The sequence below is a fragment of the Pyxicephalus adspersus genome, chromosome 6, assembly GCF_032062135.1.
Source record: "Pyxicephalus adspersus chromosome 6, UCB_Pads_2.0, whole genome shotgun sequence".
NCBI classification, from domain to species: domain Eukaryota; kingdom Metazoa; phylum Chordata; class Amphibia; order Anura; family Pyxicephalidae; genus Pyxicephalus; species Pyxicephalus adspersus.
In genome coordinates, this window is record NC_092863.1 from 103,713,452 (window position 1) to 103,732,046 (window position 18,595).

The 18,595-nt window shown below is 43.2% G+C and overlaps 3 protein-coding genes across 4 annotated transcripts in view; 2 read left to right on the plus strand and 1 right to left on the minus strand.

The window, feature by feature from the left end:
- Positions 1-91: 91 nt before the first annotated feature.
- LOC140332301 (mitochondrial amidoxime-reducing component 1-like) lies at positions 92-8,492 on the plus strand. Of its 2 annotated transcripts, none has more exons than XM_072413540.1 (2): positions 92-191; positions 6,623-8,492. In XM_072413540.1, exon 2 carries the CDS (start codon positions 6,672-6,674, stop codon positions 7,680-7,682), a length of 1,011 nt encoding a protein of 336 aa, XP_072269641.1. In that variant the 5' UTR covers positions 92-191; positions 6,623-6,671; the 3' UTR covers positions 7,683-8,492. The 2 variants fall into 2 exon arrangements, with proteins under 2 accessions (XP_072269641.1, XP_072269639.1); XM_072413538.1 differs by lacking the exon at positions 92-191 and adding an exon at positions 3,326-3,475.
- Positions 8,493-11,581: 3,089 nt separating this feature from the next.
- On the plus strand, positions 11,582-16,176 carry LOC140332302 (mitochondrial amidoxime-reducing component 1-like). The gene is made up of 2 exons (XM_072413541.1): positions 11,582-11,776; positions 14,445-16,176. The coding sequence occupies exon 2, from the start codon at positions 14,480-14,482 to the stop codon at positions 15,488-15,490; it is 1,011 nt and encodes a 336-aa protein (XP_072269642.1). The 5' UTR covers positions 11,582-11,776; positions 14,445-14,479; the 3' UTR covers positions 15,491-16,176.
- A 2,035-nt stretch (positions 16,177-18,211) lies between these two features.
- LOC140332303 (14 kDa phosphohistidine phosphatase-like) overlaps positions 18,212-18,595 on the minus strand; it is a 2,746-nt gene continuing 2,362 nt past the window's right edge. The window contains exon 3 of the mRNA XM_072413542.1: positions 18,212-18,454. Coding sequence (XP_072269643.1) covers positions 18,365-18,454 — 90 coding nt within the window. The 3' untranslated portion in view covers positions 18,212-18,364. The remainder of the gene's footprint in view (positions 18,455-18,595) is intronic.

Below are 18,595 nucleotides of genomic sequence, written 5' to 3' on the forward strand. Positions count from 1 at the left end.
GGGAAAGAAATTGCTGATCTCCTGCATGCACTTTGTGATCTGCAAGTTTTTTTTACCATCTACCCATTCACCTGCAATGGGTGATGTAGGAAGAAAAACCCGGAAGAAGATGGCGCCTAGTGCACCAGCCCAAAGATGGATGACGAGGAACCTGATGGAAGAATCCTCTGGACTGCTCTGCGGGATGGAAGGTAAGTGTATTTTTTTGTTTTATTTCGTTTTTGGGTTTACTTCCTCTTTAAGATCACCCACAACCTCAGCTGGGTTTAGCAAAAAGACTCCTGCAAGTCATGCAAACCACCTCCTCCCCCCTTCAAGCCAGGGAAGCCTCGTTCATATCTAGGAGACGTCTGTATGTTGGATGTCCTTAACCCCGGGACTTACCTGTATTGGGATCAGAAAACCAAATTAATTATTGCTCACCCTGATAAGCTGAAATTGACAGAGAGCCCCTATCCCTAACAATCCCTTCCCTTTTCTTTATCCTTTTCCTCTCCGTTTCCTCTTGTCCCACACCTCTTCCCTCATCACCTTGTCACTTCTCTACCACACCTTCCTCACTCGTCTGTCCTTGTCTCTGCCCTCTTCCTCTGTCTCTTCCCTCTTTCCCCCATTTCTCCCCAAACTTCATTAATTATTGCTCCACCTGATAAGCCAAAATAAAGCCCCCTTATCCCCCACAATCCTCTCATCTTTTTTTTTTATCCCTCTCTGTTACTCTCTCCCACCCACTTCCTTCTCACTTCTCTTCCACACCTTCCCCACTCTCACACCCCCCATCTCTCCTCTTCCATGCCCTCTTTCTCTTCTCTCTTGCCCCATTTCTGCCCAAACTCCATTAATTATTGACCCCACAATCCCTTACTCCTTTTTCTATCCTTCTCCATTTGTTACTCTCTCCCATCCACTTCCTTTTCACTTTTCTACCACACCTTCCCTACTTTTTCACCCCCATCTCTCCTCTTCCCTGCCCTCTTTCTCTGTCTCTTCTCTCTTCCCCCCATTTCTGCCCAAACTCCATTAATTATTGCCCCCTATCCCCTACAATCCCTCTCTCCTTTTTTCTATCACTCTCCATTTGTTACTCTCTCCCACCCACTTCCTTCTCACCTTTTCACTTCTCTACCACACTTTCACTCATCTCTTCTTCTTCCCCACCTATTCCTCTTTCACCTCTTTTTCTGCTTTAACTTCACCACCCTCCATTCCCTCTCCTCTCCCTCTATCTCTGCCCCTCTTTTCTCTCACTCCTATTCCATCTCTCCTTCCCCACTTTCATGTTCTCCTTTTCCTTATGCATTTTCTCATTATGTATTTATTTTTTATTGGCCATGTTTGTGTCAGATTATCCATAATGATGGCATATGAGAGGCAGAGCTCTGTGTCAATATTTATATACAATAAAATAGTAGGGATGTATGAAATGTAATACTACTAACTACCCTGAAGAAAAAGGACGATTCTTAGAAAAAGATTTCTTCAATGCAATACAAACACTAATACCACTAAATAAATATCAATGGTTAAAAGAGAAAAATAAAATTTTCAGCCCAGTGCCTTCAGAAAAATTTGTCCAACATTACGAATTGATTTCTGGTGCCCAATAAATAGAAATTAATGGCACAGCAATTGCTGCAAGATCATTGACGACTTGGCATCTCATCAATAAAAGTGATTGCTTGGGGGTCTTCTATCAGAATCAGTACGATCACCACCTGATCATTATGGGGGTCCAGCTATCCAAATATTATCCTCAGCATAAAATACTTTTGGTCACATTGCAACAATTATATAATATTACTAAGGTCCCTTTAATTTGAAGAATTTTGATAAAAGAAGATTATATTAAATCTACTGAAAATGTGGCCAGCTATTCCAACAAAACAGAGTGCCCAATATTTGGCTTTAGTATTTATGGCTGCTGCACGTATTGTCTCTTTTCTAAGGTAAATCAATATTGCAGAAAGCAAAAAAAAAAACACATTAAGATAATTTAACAAACCAACCTTTGCTCCAATATTCACCTTCATTCTAGCAACACTTTTTTTCTGCCACTAGATGTCCTCAGTCTGATAACCAGTGCCATTAAACCCACTTCATCTGAGCCTAAAGCTGCGTACACACTTCCAATTTTTATCGTTCAAAATGAACGACGAACGAACGATCGAATGGGCAAAAATCGTTCGTAAAAAAAGTAACCAACGACGCCGACGAACGAGGAAAGTCGTTGGAAATGAACGACCGGACCGGCGGATCGGATTGGACGACGATCGTTGACCATCGTTCGTGTGTACGATCGTTCATTGATCGTCCATGGTCTGAGCATGCGTGATGAACGAACGTTCGTTCACTTCCTGTCGTGCACGTCACTTCCTGTATCGCTCAAACGATCGCATCTATTGTGTGTACAATATCTACGAACGATCGTGTCGTTATCTGTATGTACAGGATCGGTGCTATACGATCGTTCGCAGATATCGTGCACGATCGTTCGTCGTTCGTTTACCAACGATAATAATTGGAAGTGTGTACGTAGCTTAAGTCATACCAGACCTGCTCCCAGACAGTGAAAAGAGAAGCAGCTCAATAATAAGCTCATCTCTCCATCAATCTGCTCTGTTTCTTTATAAGCCTAATTGTCTCCTTTTGCTGCTACTTCCTTCCATGTTTTAGCTCTGCTGCAAATTCAGACACCTACACTGCTTGCAAAAATACATATAATAATCCTAAATGACTTGCCCACGTTAGCATTTTAGTGTAATGGATGGGCCATGGGTGCAATCAGCAGGGCAGCACAGTGGCTCAGTGGTTAGCACTCTGGCCTTTGCAGCGCTAGGTCCCAGGTTCAAATCTCAGCCAGGACACTATCTGCATGGAGTTTGCAGGTTCTCCCTGTGTTTGTGTAGCTTTCCTCCCACATCCCAAAAACACACAGTAATTATAATTGGTCTCCCCTGAGAATTGACAGTAGACTACATTATTGACTATGGTGGGGACATTAGATTGTGAGCTCCTTTGAGGCACAGCTATTGACATGACTATCAACTTTGTACAGCACTGCATAATATGATGGCGCTATATAAATACTGTGTAATAATAATATGGAGGAGCCTAATGGAATGAAAAACCTCCCTTTAAATTAGTGAGAAGCACAGCAGAGCCTTTCTAAAGCACAAAGTATTTTAAGACATTTTGCTTTTCCATTTGGACATTGATCACTGATTGGCGGTGATCATTGGCTAATCATGTCATATCCCTGTGTATAGGTGACAGGTGCTCTTATGTCTGCTCAGACTTGGCACATGTGAGTCTTATTCCCAGGCAGCCTCTGTGTACTTTGCTATGAGTATTTCCCCGCCTGTTGCTGTGAATAGTTCAGGCCTTTTCCCTCCCTGTTTTTGGCCTCTGGGAAGGAGACTTTGCTGCAGATTTCACAGCGGCAATTCTACTCTGCCTGTGGCCTGCAGATCTGACGGTGAGATCTCAGTTTGTTCTTCTCTATTCCATGAAGTCCACTTGTCCAGATCTAAATTTTAAAAACTCTGCTCTGGAATTCACTTAGGAAGTTTGGGAAGTGGCAGCAAGAGGCCTGCAGAAGTTTGGGAAGTAGCAGCAAGAATCCTGCAGACGCAGCATATTGCACCTATTGCCACATTCACCTAGATCATGTGAATGTGTGCAGCAAGTTACATATTGTCTTCTCTTAGCATAGATATGTGTATGTGTGCGTATTCTGGGCCCCTGTGTAAAAATGGCATGTTATCCTCCACCACCATTACAAAATGGCTTCTGCAAGGCCCCCCAGTTGGGTGAGGGGAGTTTGGGGTCCTCGTGTTCACCCCTGTATACTGTGTATGTATGTGTACTGTGTGCCCTTGTGCAGAAATGACATGTTCTCCCCCTTCTATTACCATTACAATATGGCTGCTGTGGGGACCTGTGGTTGGGTGAGGAGGGTTCGGGGTCCTCGTGCAGTGGCACAGTTTGCACTCCACTATGTCCACCCCTGTATCCTGCGTGTGCCCCTGTGCATAAATGGCATGTTCTCCACCACCAACATTACAATATGGCTGCTGTGGGGACCCCCAGTTGGGTGAGGAGGGTCTGGAGTCCTTGTGCACTGGCACAGTTTGTACCCCTCTATGCCCTTCCCTGTATACTGTGTGTATATATGTATGTGTGTGTACTGTGCACCCTTGTGCAGAAATGACATGTTATCCACCACCACCACCATTACATTATGGCTGCTGTGGGGACCCCTTATTGAGTGAGGTGGGTCCGGGGTTTGCACCCCCCTATACCCTTCCCTGTATACTGTGTATGTATGTGTGTGTATTGTGCACCCCCTATTCACAAATGACATGTTATCCACCACCACCATTACAATATGGCTAAAGTGGGGACCCCTGGTTGGGTGAGGAGGATTCAGGGTCCTCGTGCAGTGGCACAATTTGCACCCTCCTTTGCCCACCCCTGTATCCTGTGTGGGCCCCTGTGCATAAATGACATGTTCTCCACCACCAACATTACAATATGGCTGATGTGGGGACCCCCAGTTGGGTGACATTGGTCCAGGGTCCTTGTGCAGTGGTAAAGTTTGCACCCCCCTATGCCCACGCCTGTGTACTGTCTGGGTATATATATATGATTTGATTGTATTTAATGTACAGCACTGCATAATATGTTGGCGCTATATAAATCCTGTTTAATAATAATTGGATCAGTTTTATGTTACATTTATGTCATCTATAGACCTCTTTACCAACATATTAAGTAGTGCAGAAAATATTTATTATATTTTGGAGTGTTTAACCCCTTTTACTCTTTTAAGATCCCTGTTCTGAATTTTTTAATTTGCACGACTGTTGTGGATGTTCTAAGGACTTTTTGCTTTCCCTGTACAAAGTTCTGGGGTCTTTACACTTTCTGTGTCGTTAAAAAGGGTTCTCCCAACATTCACCAGCTGAGTTCCCTCCATACGAGTTCCTGGGTCTGCACACCTGCTATGTCCATTGTGATTGGCTCCTGCTATCCCTACACTGCATTTCCAGGTATTCACACCTGCTGTGCCTGTCAGGGGTCACCACCATCCCTCCACTTTCTGAACAACCCATAATGAGCGCTTCCCGCCATATTAATGCTGAGTTCATGGGGCTGTGCATACCCGCAGTGCCCATTATAAGATGCTGCTACCATCCCTGCCCTGAGTTCCCATGCCTATTATGAGGGGGTTACAACCCTACCTGTGAAACCTGATGGGGTTATATCTTTCTATAATTCAAAAAGGAAAAAACAAAGAAACATTTTACCTCTACCTTCACAATATATCCTATGCCCTCTTGGCTCACATCAATGCAGCACATTTGTATGAAAAGGACCTATTGGAAACAGTAAATTTTAGATTTTCATTGCATTCCACCTTGGCTAAGTAACAAACCTAACGGACATAGGTGTGGATATACAAAAGACATAAATAGACCTGCACCCCTAACTACTACATACAATACACTACTAGAATGCATACAGAGTATCAAAGACCTGCTACCTGCAGAGGTTCAGGAAAATCAAGGTAGGTCTCAGGCAGGTTTTTGCACAAAGGTGGCCAAGGAGGGTATGAAAGTCAAATGGATCTTCGTACACTTTAGTCTGGGCTCCTTACCTCTCCCTTCTTTGCTGGGATGCTCCCCATGCAGCAAGGCCACTATTCACTTCTGGACAGCAGTGATGCCTTAGGGCCCCTTTCTTAGTGACCTAGTGGATTCCAAATTGTCTTCTCTTCATGGACATGGACACCTTTCTAACACATTGTTTGCTAAAGAAATCCCAGGTAGTTCCAATTCTCCAGAGAAAGCCGGGGAAAACCTGTCCTTCAGCTGCTGACCTGGGCTAAGTCTGGAAAGGAATAACCCTATCAAAAAGGATCACACATATGATTCAATATTGTTGGATCTTATAGCTGCTCATCCAATACTGTGGTGCAATCCACTCTTGAATGCATATTTTCTTGTTTTAAAGCCAAATTGAACTTTGTTTTTTAACAAGGAACATGCGGTCCTGCTCCCCCATATAGACAATGGTCGTAGTCTATGATGGCAGTTTCCCATAGTGGTAAAGCATTAAAAAAAGAAAAAAATTTCATGCATTCTTTAATTTTTTAATGAGTTTGACTACACTCCTTGTAAAATGTTTAAATAGTTTTTAAATCTGTACCATGGACTATTTTATTGGTTCCAGAGAGCAGGTAGTAAATGGTTACTACTTGCATGTAGTGATTTCATTTTTGTTTTAATAGAGGTCAAAAATTAACTGGATATTGCAGCTTCATTTGTACTACCAAACACCCCCTCCCTCCAGTCCTGTCGGCATCAGCCCTTATGGTATGGTAGACACTCCGGTGTCCCATTTCCCCATCTGAATTTGCCCATTGCAATGATTCTTCAGCCATGAATGTTGTCAAAACATTTCAAATCAATTTTTTAAACTACAATTTATTTAAAATTTAATTTTAAATTTTATTCAAATTTTTTTACATTCTATATTTAGCAATTTGCCTGCAGTTCAGCGTTAGGTAAATATATTTTGATCTATAGAAAATATGTTGACTCCTTTTCTCTCTTTATAGGATTTGGCAGTGAAACTGTGACCCGGATCTAAAGCAACGGTCCATAATCATGCCTCTTCAATCATTTGTCTCCAGCATCTCTGGAGCTGTGCAGGACTTTCCACGCCATCGTTTACCGATACTTTGTGCAGCTGGGTTGGGCGCCGCCATCGCCTCCTGGATATGGTGGAGAAAGACGCGTTGGGAGTTGCGTCAGGTAGGCACGGTGTCGCAGCTCCTCATATACCCCATTAAGTCATGTCGCCCGGTCTCCGTCCAAGAAGCTGAATGCCTAGAACTTGGCTTGAGAAATGGGAAGCTTGGGGATCGGCACTGGCTGGTGGTGACCGAGGACGGGCACATGGTGACTGGCAGGCAGGAGCCACGAATTGTCCTCATCAATGTTAGCAGGCTTGGTGACTCTCTTTGTCTTGAAGGTCCAGGAATGGAGAAGATTACGATGGCCATTTCTCAGCCCAACACCAACAAGGTGTTGGACTGCCGAATTTTTGGAACTGATGTCCAAGGTCGTGACTGCGGAGATGAGGTGTCTCAATGGCTGACCTCCTATTTTAAGAGTAGTCGGCCATACCGCTTGGTGCACTTTGAGCCTGAGGTCATGAAGCCACGCAAGTCCAAGGACCAAGAGATTCTGTTTCGGGATAAAGATATCATTGCCTATCCTGATGCCAGCCCTGTCATGCTCCTCTCTGAATCTTCCCTGGATGAGCTGAACAAGCGATTGGAGAAGCCGGTCACCATTGGAAATTTCAGGCCCTGCATTGTGGTGTCTGGATGTGAGGCCTTTGCTGAGGACGGCTGGAATGATGTGGAAGTGGGCACCACAAGGCTAAAGAGGGTCATGGCCTGTGGCCGGTGTCTTCTGACCACCGTGGATCCGAATACTGGAATTATGAGCCGGAAGGATCCTCTGGAAACTCTCAGAACCTTCCGACAGAGCGATCCTTCGTTGAACCACGTCTACAAGACCGCACCGCTCTTTGGGCAATACTACGGAGTGGAGCAAACTGGAAAACTAAGAGTGGGTGATCCCATTTATGTCAAGGTCCGCAAGGGTTAAAGATAGTTGCTTACACTGGAAAAAATACATTTCTGTTCAAAAGCCAAAAAATACATACATGCTTACACACTATGGCCCATAGAATATGGACGCTCCTCCAAAATGAGTTCAGGTGTTTCCGGTGACGGGCGCTGGTAATACCCCACTATACAAAGCCATTGTAGGCAATTGTGGTCACAGTTTGGGAGAAGGGTGAGGGCCCTTTTTCTGTCCTCTGTGTACCAAGCCAGCTCCGTAAAGACATGGGCCCTGATTTATTAAAGCTCTCCAAGGCTGGAGAAGATACTTTCATCAGTGAAGCTGGGTGATCCAGCATACCTGGAATAGATTTACTAATTTTCTAGCAAATGTTTTAAATCCTGGACCAGATTTATTCCAGGTTTGCTGGATCACCCAGCTTCCCTGATGAAAGTGTATCCTCTCCAGCCTTGGAGAGCTTTAATAAATTGGGGTCATGGTGTCACCAGTTTGGAGGAGAACCTCGAGTGTCCAACACAGAGCCCTGACCTCAAATGTGAAATGATTACTGGAAAATGTAAATGTCATCTCAGCAATGAAGAGCTGAGAAACTTCAACCCAAACCAGCTAAATTTATACCTGCTTTATACAAAATACACAACGCACCTTTTCTGTAACATAATTGCCACATGGATACTCGGTGATGTATATGTCAGTATTGTTACAATATATTAATGAGCTGCAATCTAATCCATATTAATTTTAGTATACAGAAAAACCTTTTTGGTTAAATTTGCTGCTATAAGAGTCTGATCATGTGACCAGGTAGTAATAAAACCTCAAAACTGGAAATTATTTTGTGTTTTGCTTCTGTAGCATTGTTCTTGTTGTTATAAGATAGGAAAGAGAGAATACTGAAGCTTCATATATATGAAAATCTGGCGGTGGTATTCACCAACCCATCTGATGAATGACAGATTGGGAATGACTGCTATGTATTTCAATGGAGGAGAGCACAGCGGGGTTCTGCTGGTTGTCCAGCAAAGTCATTGTGGTGTGTGGGATTGAGTTGGTCCTGTGGGTGGACTGGTCTGAAACCTCTTAAGACTGAGAAGCTCAGAACTCAGAGTGCCCCAGAATGTTAGGCCACTACTCCCAAAATCAAGACACGTCTGCCATATTTGTTTGGAGTATTTGAGATGGAAACAACTCGGACATTCCTGGCCTTATCGGCATCCATTTCTAAAGGCTTTACTGTATTATAGACAGTGCACGATCCTCTATCATTGCTGCAAAAGCAATATATACATATATATGAAAAGTCTATTCCTTCCAATCTCAGTGCAGGAACGAAAAACTTTCATCTGGGGGACCGTGTCCAAGCAGAAATTAGTTTTCAGCTACAGGAAAAGAGAACTCCCTTGTCAGAACTCCCCTGTCACCAGGCACTGGTCCTTCCTCTGCCCCAGGAAAAAACAAATCACATCGCAAGCAAAAAATACTTTATGATTTAAATAAAATATAACAAATTATGGGGTGTGCTTGGTAAAAAAGGAGATTGGGTGAAAAAGGATATTCATCCTAGAGTTCAGCTTTGAAGCTGAGAGTAGTCAGTTGCACCCACCGGTCACTAGATAACACCCCATGTCTCCCTGTATCCCATAATATTCCCTTATTGTGTCCTGGCTTTTATGTAACCCACACATAGAAGATTATAGCTGTCATTATATTAATATATCAGATGTCTCATGCTGGTTGTATCGCCCCTACTCTCTCCTATATAACTGGAAATAATAGATGAAAAGACGGTGAGTAATAATAATGACCCTTGGCTTAATGTATCCTCAATAAATGTCCGTCTTTCCTGTGTCTCAGTGTATGGAGCTTTATACTGATAGCCGAAAAAAGCTTCACTGGATGAAAATACTGGGGGTGCCAGGCGATGCCCCTGGACAGCTGCTATGAATGGAAATGAGCAATTTGGGTGGATTAGGAAAGCGGTTCCATTAATTATTGCTCACCCAGATAAGCCGAAATTGGCAGAGACCCCCATATGCTCCACAATCCATCTCTCCTCTCCTTAAATCCTTCTCTCCCCTTTTGTCTCCTCACCTTTTCATTTCTCTATCACACCTTCCCAACTTTTCTTTCTCACCTGCCTTCGTCCTCTGTCTCTCCTTTTTCCCCTCACCAACAATTATTGCTCACCCCAATGAGCTGAAATTGGCAGAACCCCTCTACCCCCCTTTAATTCTTAATAATAATTCTAATTAATTATAAAGATAATTCTTCTCTCCTCTTCCCTTCCCTGTCCCTTTGTCTTTCCTCTCCCACCCCTCTTCCTTCTAACATTTTCCCTTCCCCACTCATCTCTCCCCTTCTTCCTTCTATCTCCTTTTTCCTCTTTATCCTCATTATCCTCATCTCTCCCCCTGCTCTGTCTCTTTTCTATTTCCTCTCCTCCTTTTTTTACTCCTCACCCATCCTCTTCTTCCCTTTCTCCTCTCCCACTTTCTTTATCTCAACTTTCTCACTTGTCAACTTTCCACTCATCTCTTACTTTTCTTTTTTCTGTTTTAACCTCATCACCCTTCCTTCTTCTCCGTCTCCTGTCCTCTCCTTTTATATTTGCCTCCCTTCTTTTCTCTTTATTTCTCTTTCCTCACCCAACCATCTCTCCCCACTCTTCCATTTCTGCCTTCACCTCTCCATCCTCGCCTTTACTTCTTCTTTCCTTTTTCCTTGTGCTATATATATATATATATATATATATATATATATCTATAAATATGTGTGTGTATATATAGATATATATATATCTATGTGTGTGTGTGTATATATAGATATATATATATCTATAAATATGTGTGTGTATATATATATATATGTGTGTGTATGTGTATATATATATATATATATATATATATATAAATATATTTTCACAATATAAATTCACTGTATGTTTGTGACAGGTTATCTTTAACAGTGATATATCTGTAATATCGATCTCTGTATCAATATTTTATTTATTCAGCCATGTGTCATATATACACTAGTAAGGATAAGCAAAATTAAAAATCTAAACTACTCTAAAAAAATAATAACATAATGCCTAATAAAAATTAAAAAATATCAAATGGTGAATAAAAAAAAGAACCACATTGACAAAAAACACAAAAATGAAACATTTCCGTCCTGTTTATTCCTATAGAAGAACTTTCAGGAAGCAAGCAAGTGAAAACATCACAAAACTTATTTCTAGTGGCCAAGAGAAAAAAAAATGATTGAAATATTGTTTCCTTCAGATAATTGGACTCTTATCAATAAAAGGGATTGTTTGGGAGACCTTCCATCTGAATTATTATTATAAACAGGATTTATGTAGCGCCAACATGTTTTGCAGCGCTGTACAATAAATAGGGAATCAGTAAGATCACCACCTAATCAGTATGTTTTACCTGCTATCCAAATATAAACCTTTGCTTCCAATCACTAAACTCTTTTCAGCCCCATTAGAACCAATGTATAATATTACTGAGCTTCCTGGTTTTGGTAAAAGATTAAATGAGCCCTTGTATTCCTGCTTTTCCAGCAGAGTGCCCAGTATTTGACTTTAGCCATCACAGTTGAACTGCAAATAAATGGCCCATTAAAAGATTGCATAATAAAACCGGCCTTTGCTGCGATATTCACCTTCATTCCAGCAATTCACTGCAGTCCTTTTATCTTCCACTAGATGTCCTCAGTCTGATGACCGGTGCCATTCAACACACTTGACCTTAGCCTAGGTCATAAGAGACCTGCCCTCAAGCCGTGATTGGACACTGATAAGAGAAGCAGCTCCATGATGAGCTCAAGTCCTCACCAATCTTCTCTCTTCTCCTATCAGCATGCACATTCCTGTGTGTACGTGACAGGTGCTCTTTTATCTAACAAACAGCTCAGACTTGGCACATATGAATCTCGTTCCTGGACCGCCTCTGTGCACTTTGCTCTGAGTAATTCCCCGCCTGTTGCTGGAGCTCTATAATCCTTTTCCCTCCCTGTTTTTGGCCTCAGCGTTGGAGACTTTGCTGCAGATTCCGCTTTCTGCTCCATCTGCGGCCTGCAGATCTTCAGAACATTGCAGAAGGACGGTGAGATCACTTTATGGTTCCCCCTTAGAGTCCCCTCTGTCCAGAACCGGATTTATAACAGCTCCGCTCTGGAGTTCACATAAGTACACAGGAGCAGTGCCAGCAAACATTGCCCTTGTTGCCACATTCATCCAGTGTGAATGCGTCCAGCAAGTTAAATATTGTCTTGTCTTTGCATAGATATATGTATGTGTATACTGGTTTTGATTGATATCAGTTTTATATTATATTTATGTGATCTGTAGAGCTCTTTAATACCCATACATTAGGATATTAGGAATTACAGAAATCATTTGTTCCTTGCAAACTCCATTAGTGAGATCCCGTCACCTGATGTGGCCATTATAAGGAGTTTTCCTGATTCCCACCTTCCCTCTGCCACCTGCTGTGCCCATTACGAGGAGCTCCCACCATCCTTGTGCTTAGTTCCTGCATGCCAGCCATGGAACCCCTACCAGACTCAGCCCAGGTCCTCAGCTAAAGGGTTGCTCCAGCTGCCTGCACAGGGCAAGTTTAGTTAGAACTCCGGCAGAAGCTTTGGAAGAGAAAGCAGATGTGACGATACAGATTGTGACCCATCTGGAATCCTGTGGGTCCCCAGAGATCCGGCCCATGCAGAAATGTAGAGAATGCCAGGGGGTAGAGTACAACCGCCCCATTTCCAATGAGAGCCAGCATACTGAATCTATAATACTTCCCCAGCCCTGGTCAATGGAAGCCATTGTACTATATGCTGCTCTGATGTCTGGGATAAAGCTATGTACACATCTCAGGCAAAAATCTGACATGTTCACAGCAATCCCATGACCATCGTGCCAGGGCTGATTGGCTGAAAGACCAATAGTGCGCTTTAATGGGGTAGAGCACAGTGGGGTGCTAATGGCTCTACCTTCCCCCTCCTTTTTCCATTGAACAGAATGGAGCTTGTTGTACAGCGCTTATTGATTCATCCATTACTGAAAATAATCACAAACAATTATCTTACGTCCATTTTGTTAGGGATCTCTTGACTATTGTATCTACTGGACAGAAAGGGGAAGAAAAAAGAAATGTCACAACTGTGAATACTGATGGATTTAAAGAGGAACTAAACTGAAACTTGCAAAAAAAAAAAATACACTTACCTTCAATCCTGCAGTGCAGTCCCATCCGGGGGTGTCTGGCATCGGGTCCCGCGTCATACGGGCATCAGTCCCCGAGCCGGCGCTCCAGGCGCCACCATCTTCTCCCGGGTTCTTCATCCTTTGTCACCCAACCCTGGCGTGAGATCGGGTGACGTAGGATGAAAAAAAAGTTTGTTGATCTCACTGCGCATGCGTGAGATTAGCAAATGTTTCTGTTTGCACAAAAAGGCTCCTTCTGCACATGCTCGAGATGCTCAGGTATGCCCAGAAGGAGCACCCGAGCTAATCCTGGGATGCGTGACGTAGGTATCCCGCGAGCCTTTGCGCCTAGGCAGTCGAGAATTAGGGGCCGTGCTGCACCCTTTTTTTTTGTTTAAAATTTAGTTATGTTATGTTATTAGTTAAAGAGTTTAGGTATGCTTTAAACTCTTCTCCATTAAACAACAAATGTTGGCTCCACCTTTACATTACGTTCATTGCATCACATCTGTATGAACTGGGCCTATTGGAAACAGCAGATTTTATCTTTTCATTGCATTGGGCCTGGGATAAGGAATGAGCCCAATAGACATAGGTGTGGGTAGATGAATATACCTCTAACTATTTATCTAGCACTAAGAGGCACGCACAGTATCAGAGTCCGGCCACCCGTAGAGGATCAAAGTGGATCTCTGCACAAAGTTGGCCAAGGGGGCCACTCATCTCTCCTCCAATGCAGAATGGCCTCCTGAATGCAATCTGTAAAAGGTATTAGGTAGTAGTAAGCAGTGCTGATCTGGTCTCACATGAGTGATGTATAACTACCACTGGCCTTCTGCCCCAGGTGGTGCCGCAGCTTCCAAATCTGGGCAGCTTTGTTGGTTCTTGGATGGCATGAAATGCCTCCATTACTCAGACTTGTATACCGGAGTGTTCACCCTGCAGCAGTCTACTATTAATTCTGGACATTAGGCGCATTAGGAACGTTTTACCTTTCCTGGCAGATTCCAAATGGCTGCGTCATCTCTACATAGTCACGTCCATCACATCTCTCTTTTGCTGGCCAATGAAACGGGAAGCTTCTGCAGGCCGTTCCATCCAACCGTGGCCTCTGCCGGAAACTGGGGCAACCCTGTCCTTCATGGTGACCTTCCGAGGGCCTGGACTGTGTCTAGAAAAGGTTACACTATGGAAAAGTATTGCAATTATAAAATAAACATTACTGGACCGCACGGCTGCACCTTCAGTGATGTGGTAGGAAGAATTCAAATCAACAAGAGCACCAGGCATGTTTTAAAGCCTAACGGAATCTTTAATAAGGGATCTGCAGTCACTCTTCCACTGCACAGTGCTCCAATCAAATTGCTCCAATAGCCTTTGATTGAGGGGAATATTGGAGCAACGCACAAGGTCTTCAGTATCATTCTTTAATTTTTATTGAACCTAACTATAACTAACATAAAGTAGCAAATAGTAATAATAATAAATGAATCATTTTTTTTCCAGTAGATTATATTTCTTATATTATATGATATTATATTCAAAATCTGTTTCTTTTATTATAGAATCTGACTTCAATCTAAAGCAACAGTCCATAATCATGCCTCTTCAATCATTTGTCTCCAGCATCTCTGGAGGTGTGCAGGACTTTCCACGCCACCATTTACCGATACTCTGTGCAGCTGGGTTGGGCGCCGCCATTGCCTCCTGGATATGGTGGAGAAGGACGCGTTGGGAGCTGCGCCAGGTAGGCACGGTGTCGCAGCTCCTCATATACCCCATTAAGTCATGTCGCCCGGTCTCCGTCCAAGAAGCTGAATGCCTAGAACTTGGCTTGAGGAATGGGAAGCTTGGGGACCGGCACTGGTTGGTGGTGACCGAGGACGGGCACATGGTGACTGGCAGGCAGGAGCCACGAATTGTCCTCATCAATGTTAGCAGGCTTGGTGACTCTCTTTGTCTTGACACTCCAGGAATGGAGAAGATTACAGTGGCCGTTTCTCAGCCCAACACCAACAAGGTGTTGGACTGCCGGGTTTTTGGAACTGATATCCAAGGCCGTGATTGCGGAGATGAGGTGTCTCAATGGCTGACCTCCTATTTTAAGAGTAGTCAGCCGTACCGCTTGGTGCACTTTGAACCCGGGGTCATGAAGCCACGCAAGTCCAATGAGAAGGAGAAAATGTTTCGGGATAAAGATATCATTGCCTATCCCGATGCCAGCCCGGTCATGCTCCTCTCTGAATCTTCCCTGGATGAGCTGAACAAGCGATTGGAGAAGCCGGTCACCATTGGAAATTTCAGGCCCTGCATTGTAGTGTCTGGATGTGAGGCCTTTGCTGAGGACGGCTGGGATGATGTGGAAGTGGGCACCACAAGGCTAAAGAGGGTCATGGCCTGTGGCCGGTGTCTTCTGACCACCGTGGATCCGGATACTGGAATTATGAGCCGGAAGGATCCTCTGGAAACTCTGAGAACCTTCCGACAGAGCGATCCCTCTCTGAGCTACCTCTACAAGACCGCCCCGCTCTTCGGGCAATACTACGGAGTGGAGCAAACTGGAAAACTAAGAGTGGGTGATCCCATTTTTGTCAAGGTCCGCAAGGGTTAAAGATGGTTGCTTACACCTGGTTGGAAAAAATACATTTCTAGCCAAATCAACTGAAAACCAGTATAGGTATGGAAGAAAATCTGCTTAACTGACATCCATGTTCTGTTTTTGTCAAAGGTGACCTCTCTGTGCCGTGCAAAAGCCAACAATTAGATTCAAAACCATGTTTTATGGTCCATAGAATGTGGACAATCCTCCAAATTGTGTTTAGTTGTTTCCAGTGGGGGGCGCTGTTATTACCCGACCATACAAGGATATTGCAGGCCATGGTGCTCTTCCAGACTTTATTGAGGACCCTCCTTTGTTCCCTATGTACCAAGCCAGCTCCATACAGACATGGTGTCACCAGTTTGGTGGAGAATCTCAATTATCCAACACAGAGCCCTGACCTCAACTGTGAAATGATTACAGGAAAATATAAATGGCATCTCACCAATGAAGAGCTGAGAAATCAATACCCAAACCAGCCAAATGTATACCTACTTTATAGAAAATATGCAACTCACCTTTTTTATAACATAATCAGCACATGGATACTCAGAGATGATATAGACAATTAATTCTTACAATACTGTTATATAATAATGAGCTGCAAGCTAATTTTTAGGAAACAGAAAACTTTTATAATTAAGTTTGCCGACTCTAATCATGTGACCAGGTGCTAATAAAACTTTTTTAACTGGAAATTATTTTGTGGTTTTGTCTATTTGCTTTCATTTTTTATATAGAGCACCATACACACCTATAGCATTCAAATCTATTTCTGAGACACAAAAATATTGCACCCCTACCACCTATACGTCTATGTTACCTTGCAGTGGAAGAAAATACCTGAATCCACCATCCACGACTCTTCATGTTGCCACTTCCATGCTCAGAGGGGCTCTAATCCAACCCTACACTAGCACCATGCTGCACGGGTTCTTAGGCCATTTTCTAAGCCAATGGGAAGAGTCCATGCGGGGCGAGCAGTGACAAGGAAGGACAGCCCAGGAGGAGCCTTTAGGTGAGAAAGGCTAGGGATAAAATTGGGGTTCACGTTAGATATAGAAGGTAGGAATTTAGTGGTCGGGTTTAGCGTTAGGCTTAGGCTAGGTGTAAAAGGTTATTTGTGTGTTCAGATTAATGTACAAAGTCAAAAGTTTATTTAAAAGAAACCTGTACTGGGTGAAACTTTAATTGGAGATACGTGAAAATGTGAGATGCCTGTCTATTATACAATGAAAGGGCTTCCAGAGACACAGCAAGTGAAGTCAGAGAAAAGTTAGATCTGATATGACATTTATATTATTTTTAAATATCTGAGCAGGTTTATTGATGAACAAGGACACTTAGAACTAAAAAACTAAAATCAAAATAAAAAAAAAAAAAGCAATACTAACCTGAAGCCAGAATTCTTCACCAATATTTCCAGTGATGACTAGCAATTGCTATGAGCCCACCAACAGGGGGTGCATCATCACCCTGGCTCAGAGTTTCATCAAAGTATTAAGCGGTGACCTAGGAAAGGATCAGTAACCAATCAGCATGCTTTCCAGGGTCATGTGATCATTGGGAACTCGCATCAAGGTGAACACCTGGTTTGTTTGTAAACAAACCTCTCCAGCTCCTGGGTGGAAGAATATCTCCGTATGGTGTATTTAGAGGGGACCTTACAATATTCAAAATAATTATTAAAAAACACATGGACAAGTTACCTGATGAAATGTAATTCAATCTGAGCAATTGACATCACTGACCTTTGTTTATTAAAGGATTCTGCACATTTTTATAGCCTGTGTCAGCTGAATTTCCAGCACCTTTTGTATTGTGGGCATCAGAATAAAAGGAATGGGGACACCCCAAGGTGGACGTGAGCCAAGCCAGGTATGGTAGGAGATTGGGCCCCTGGATTAGGACCCCACCAGGCTCTAGCCATAGCTGGAAGATTGTTTATTGGACGACTATCAATTTTTTATGACCCTGGAATGTAGACTTTGTCTGAAAAGCCATAAATCTGATTGGCAGAATGGTTAATAATTTCTCCAAGAGCACTTTGTTGTTAGGGGTCACAATTCTGAGTAACATACTTGTATATAATAATATAATGGTATATGCTAAATATAATATTAGAAAAATTATGGCGGGATCACAGGTGTCCCAAATCTCCCGTTAACATAGACAGAACATAGGATTTTAAGAGATAAATAAATTCCATTCCTGCATGGTGAAACCCCTGACACCTCTTGTTTCTTGCATTGTCTTAGTCCATGATCTGGTAATGCAACCGATGCTTGGTGACAACAAGTCCCAGACACTGGAACTGGGAATGCGAGCGTGTGATTGGCTGGGTATTAAGGAGGATCAATACTGCAGAAGATGCCAGGCGCCCAGAAAGGGCAAGCAGAGAGCACAGAACCGAGCCCAGGTATGCAGCTGATCTTCTCCCTGACTTATTATTCTTTGTTCTGGGTCAGATGGTCACCTTGGTTGAGGGGCAAAGCTCGTCTTCCTGTTGCCCCTCTGGTGGGGTAATGATGTTGGAGCAGGATGAGAGGTGCAGGAAGCCCAGATTTTGAATGAAGCAGGGAGATGCTTGCACTGTAGCTTCCTGGTTACAGCTTCCTCTCCAGCAAAGAGAACAATGAGCAGAACAATGGTGACAACACCAAATCTCACTCCTAATGAGGGACTATACACATCACATGACTAATATGACGACGATGAAAGTAAGATCCCTAATCGTTCTCACAGTTCATTTTATTAATGTGAAGGAAAGTAATATCTAACATATATGTGAATCTTTACACAGTGAGAATACTGATGTTAATAAATATTTGTAAGCTGGAGGTTCTGCCAAAGAACAGGAAGTGGTAAACACAGCCGGGTGTCGGGTCATTTCTGGTCCTCACAAACCACCTCATAGTCCTTGTAGGCTTTTCTCAGTTTTTCTGCAGCAATGGAGTGATCTGCTCTGCCGTATCCCTACCGAGGAACAAATACAAATCTGACATATCAGTGTATAAGACTCTCCCTCTTCATACCTCCATCTGCCCCTGATTTGGGGGGACTGTCCCTCTTCATACCTCCAACTGCCCCTGATTTGGAGGGACTGTCCCTCTTCAT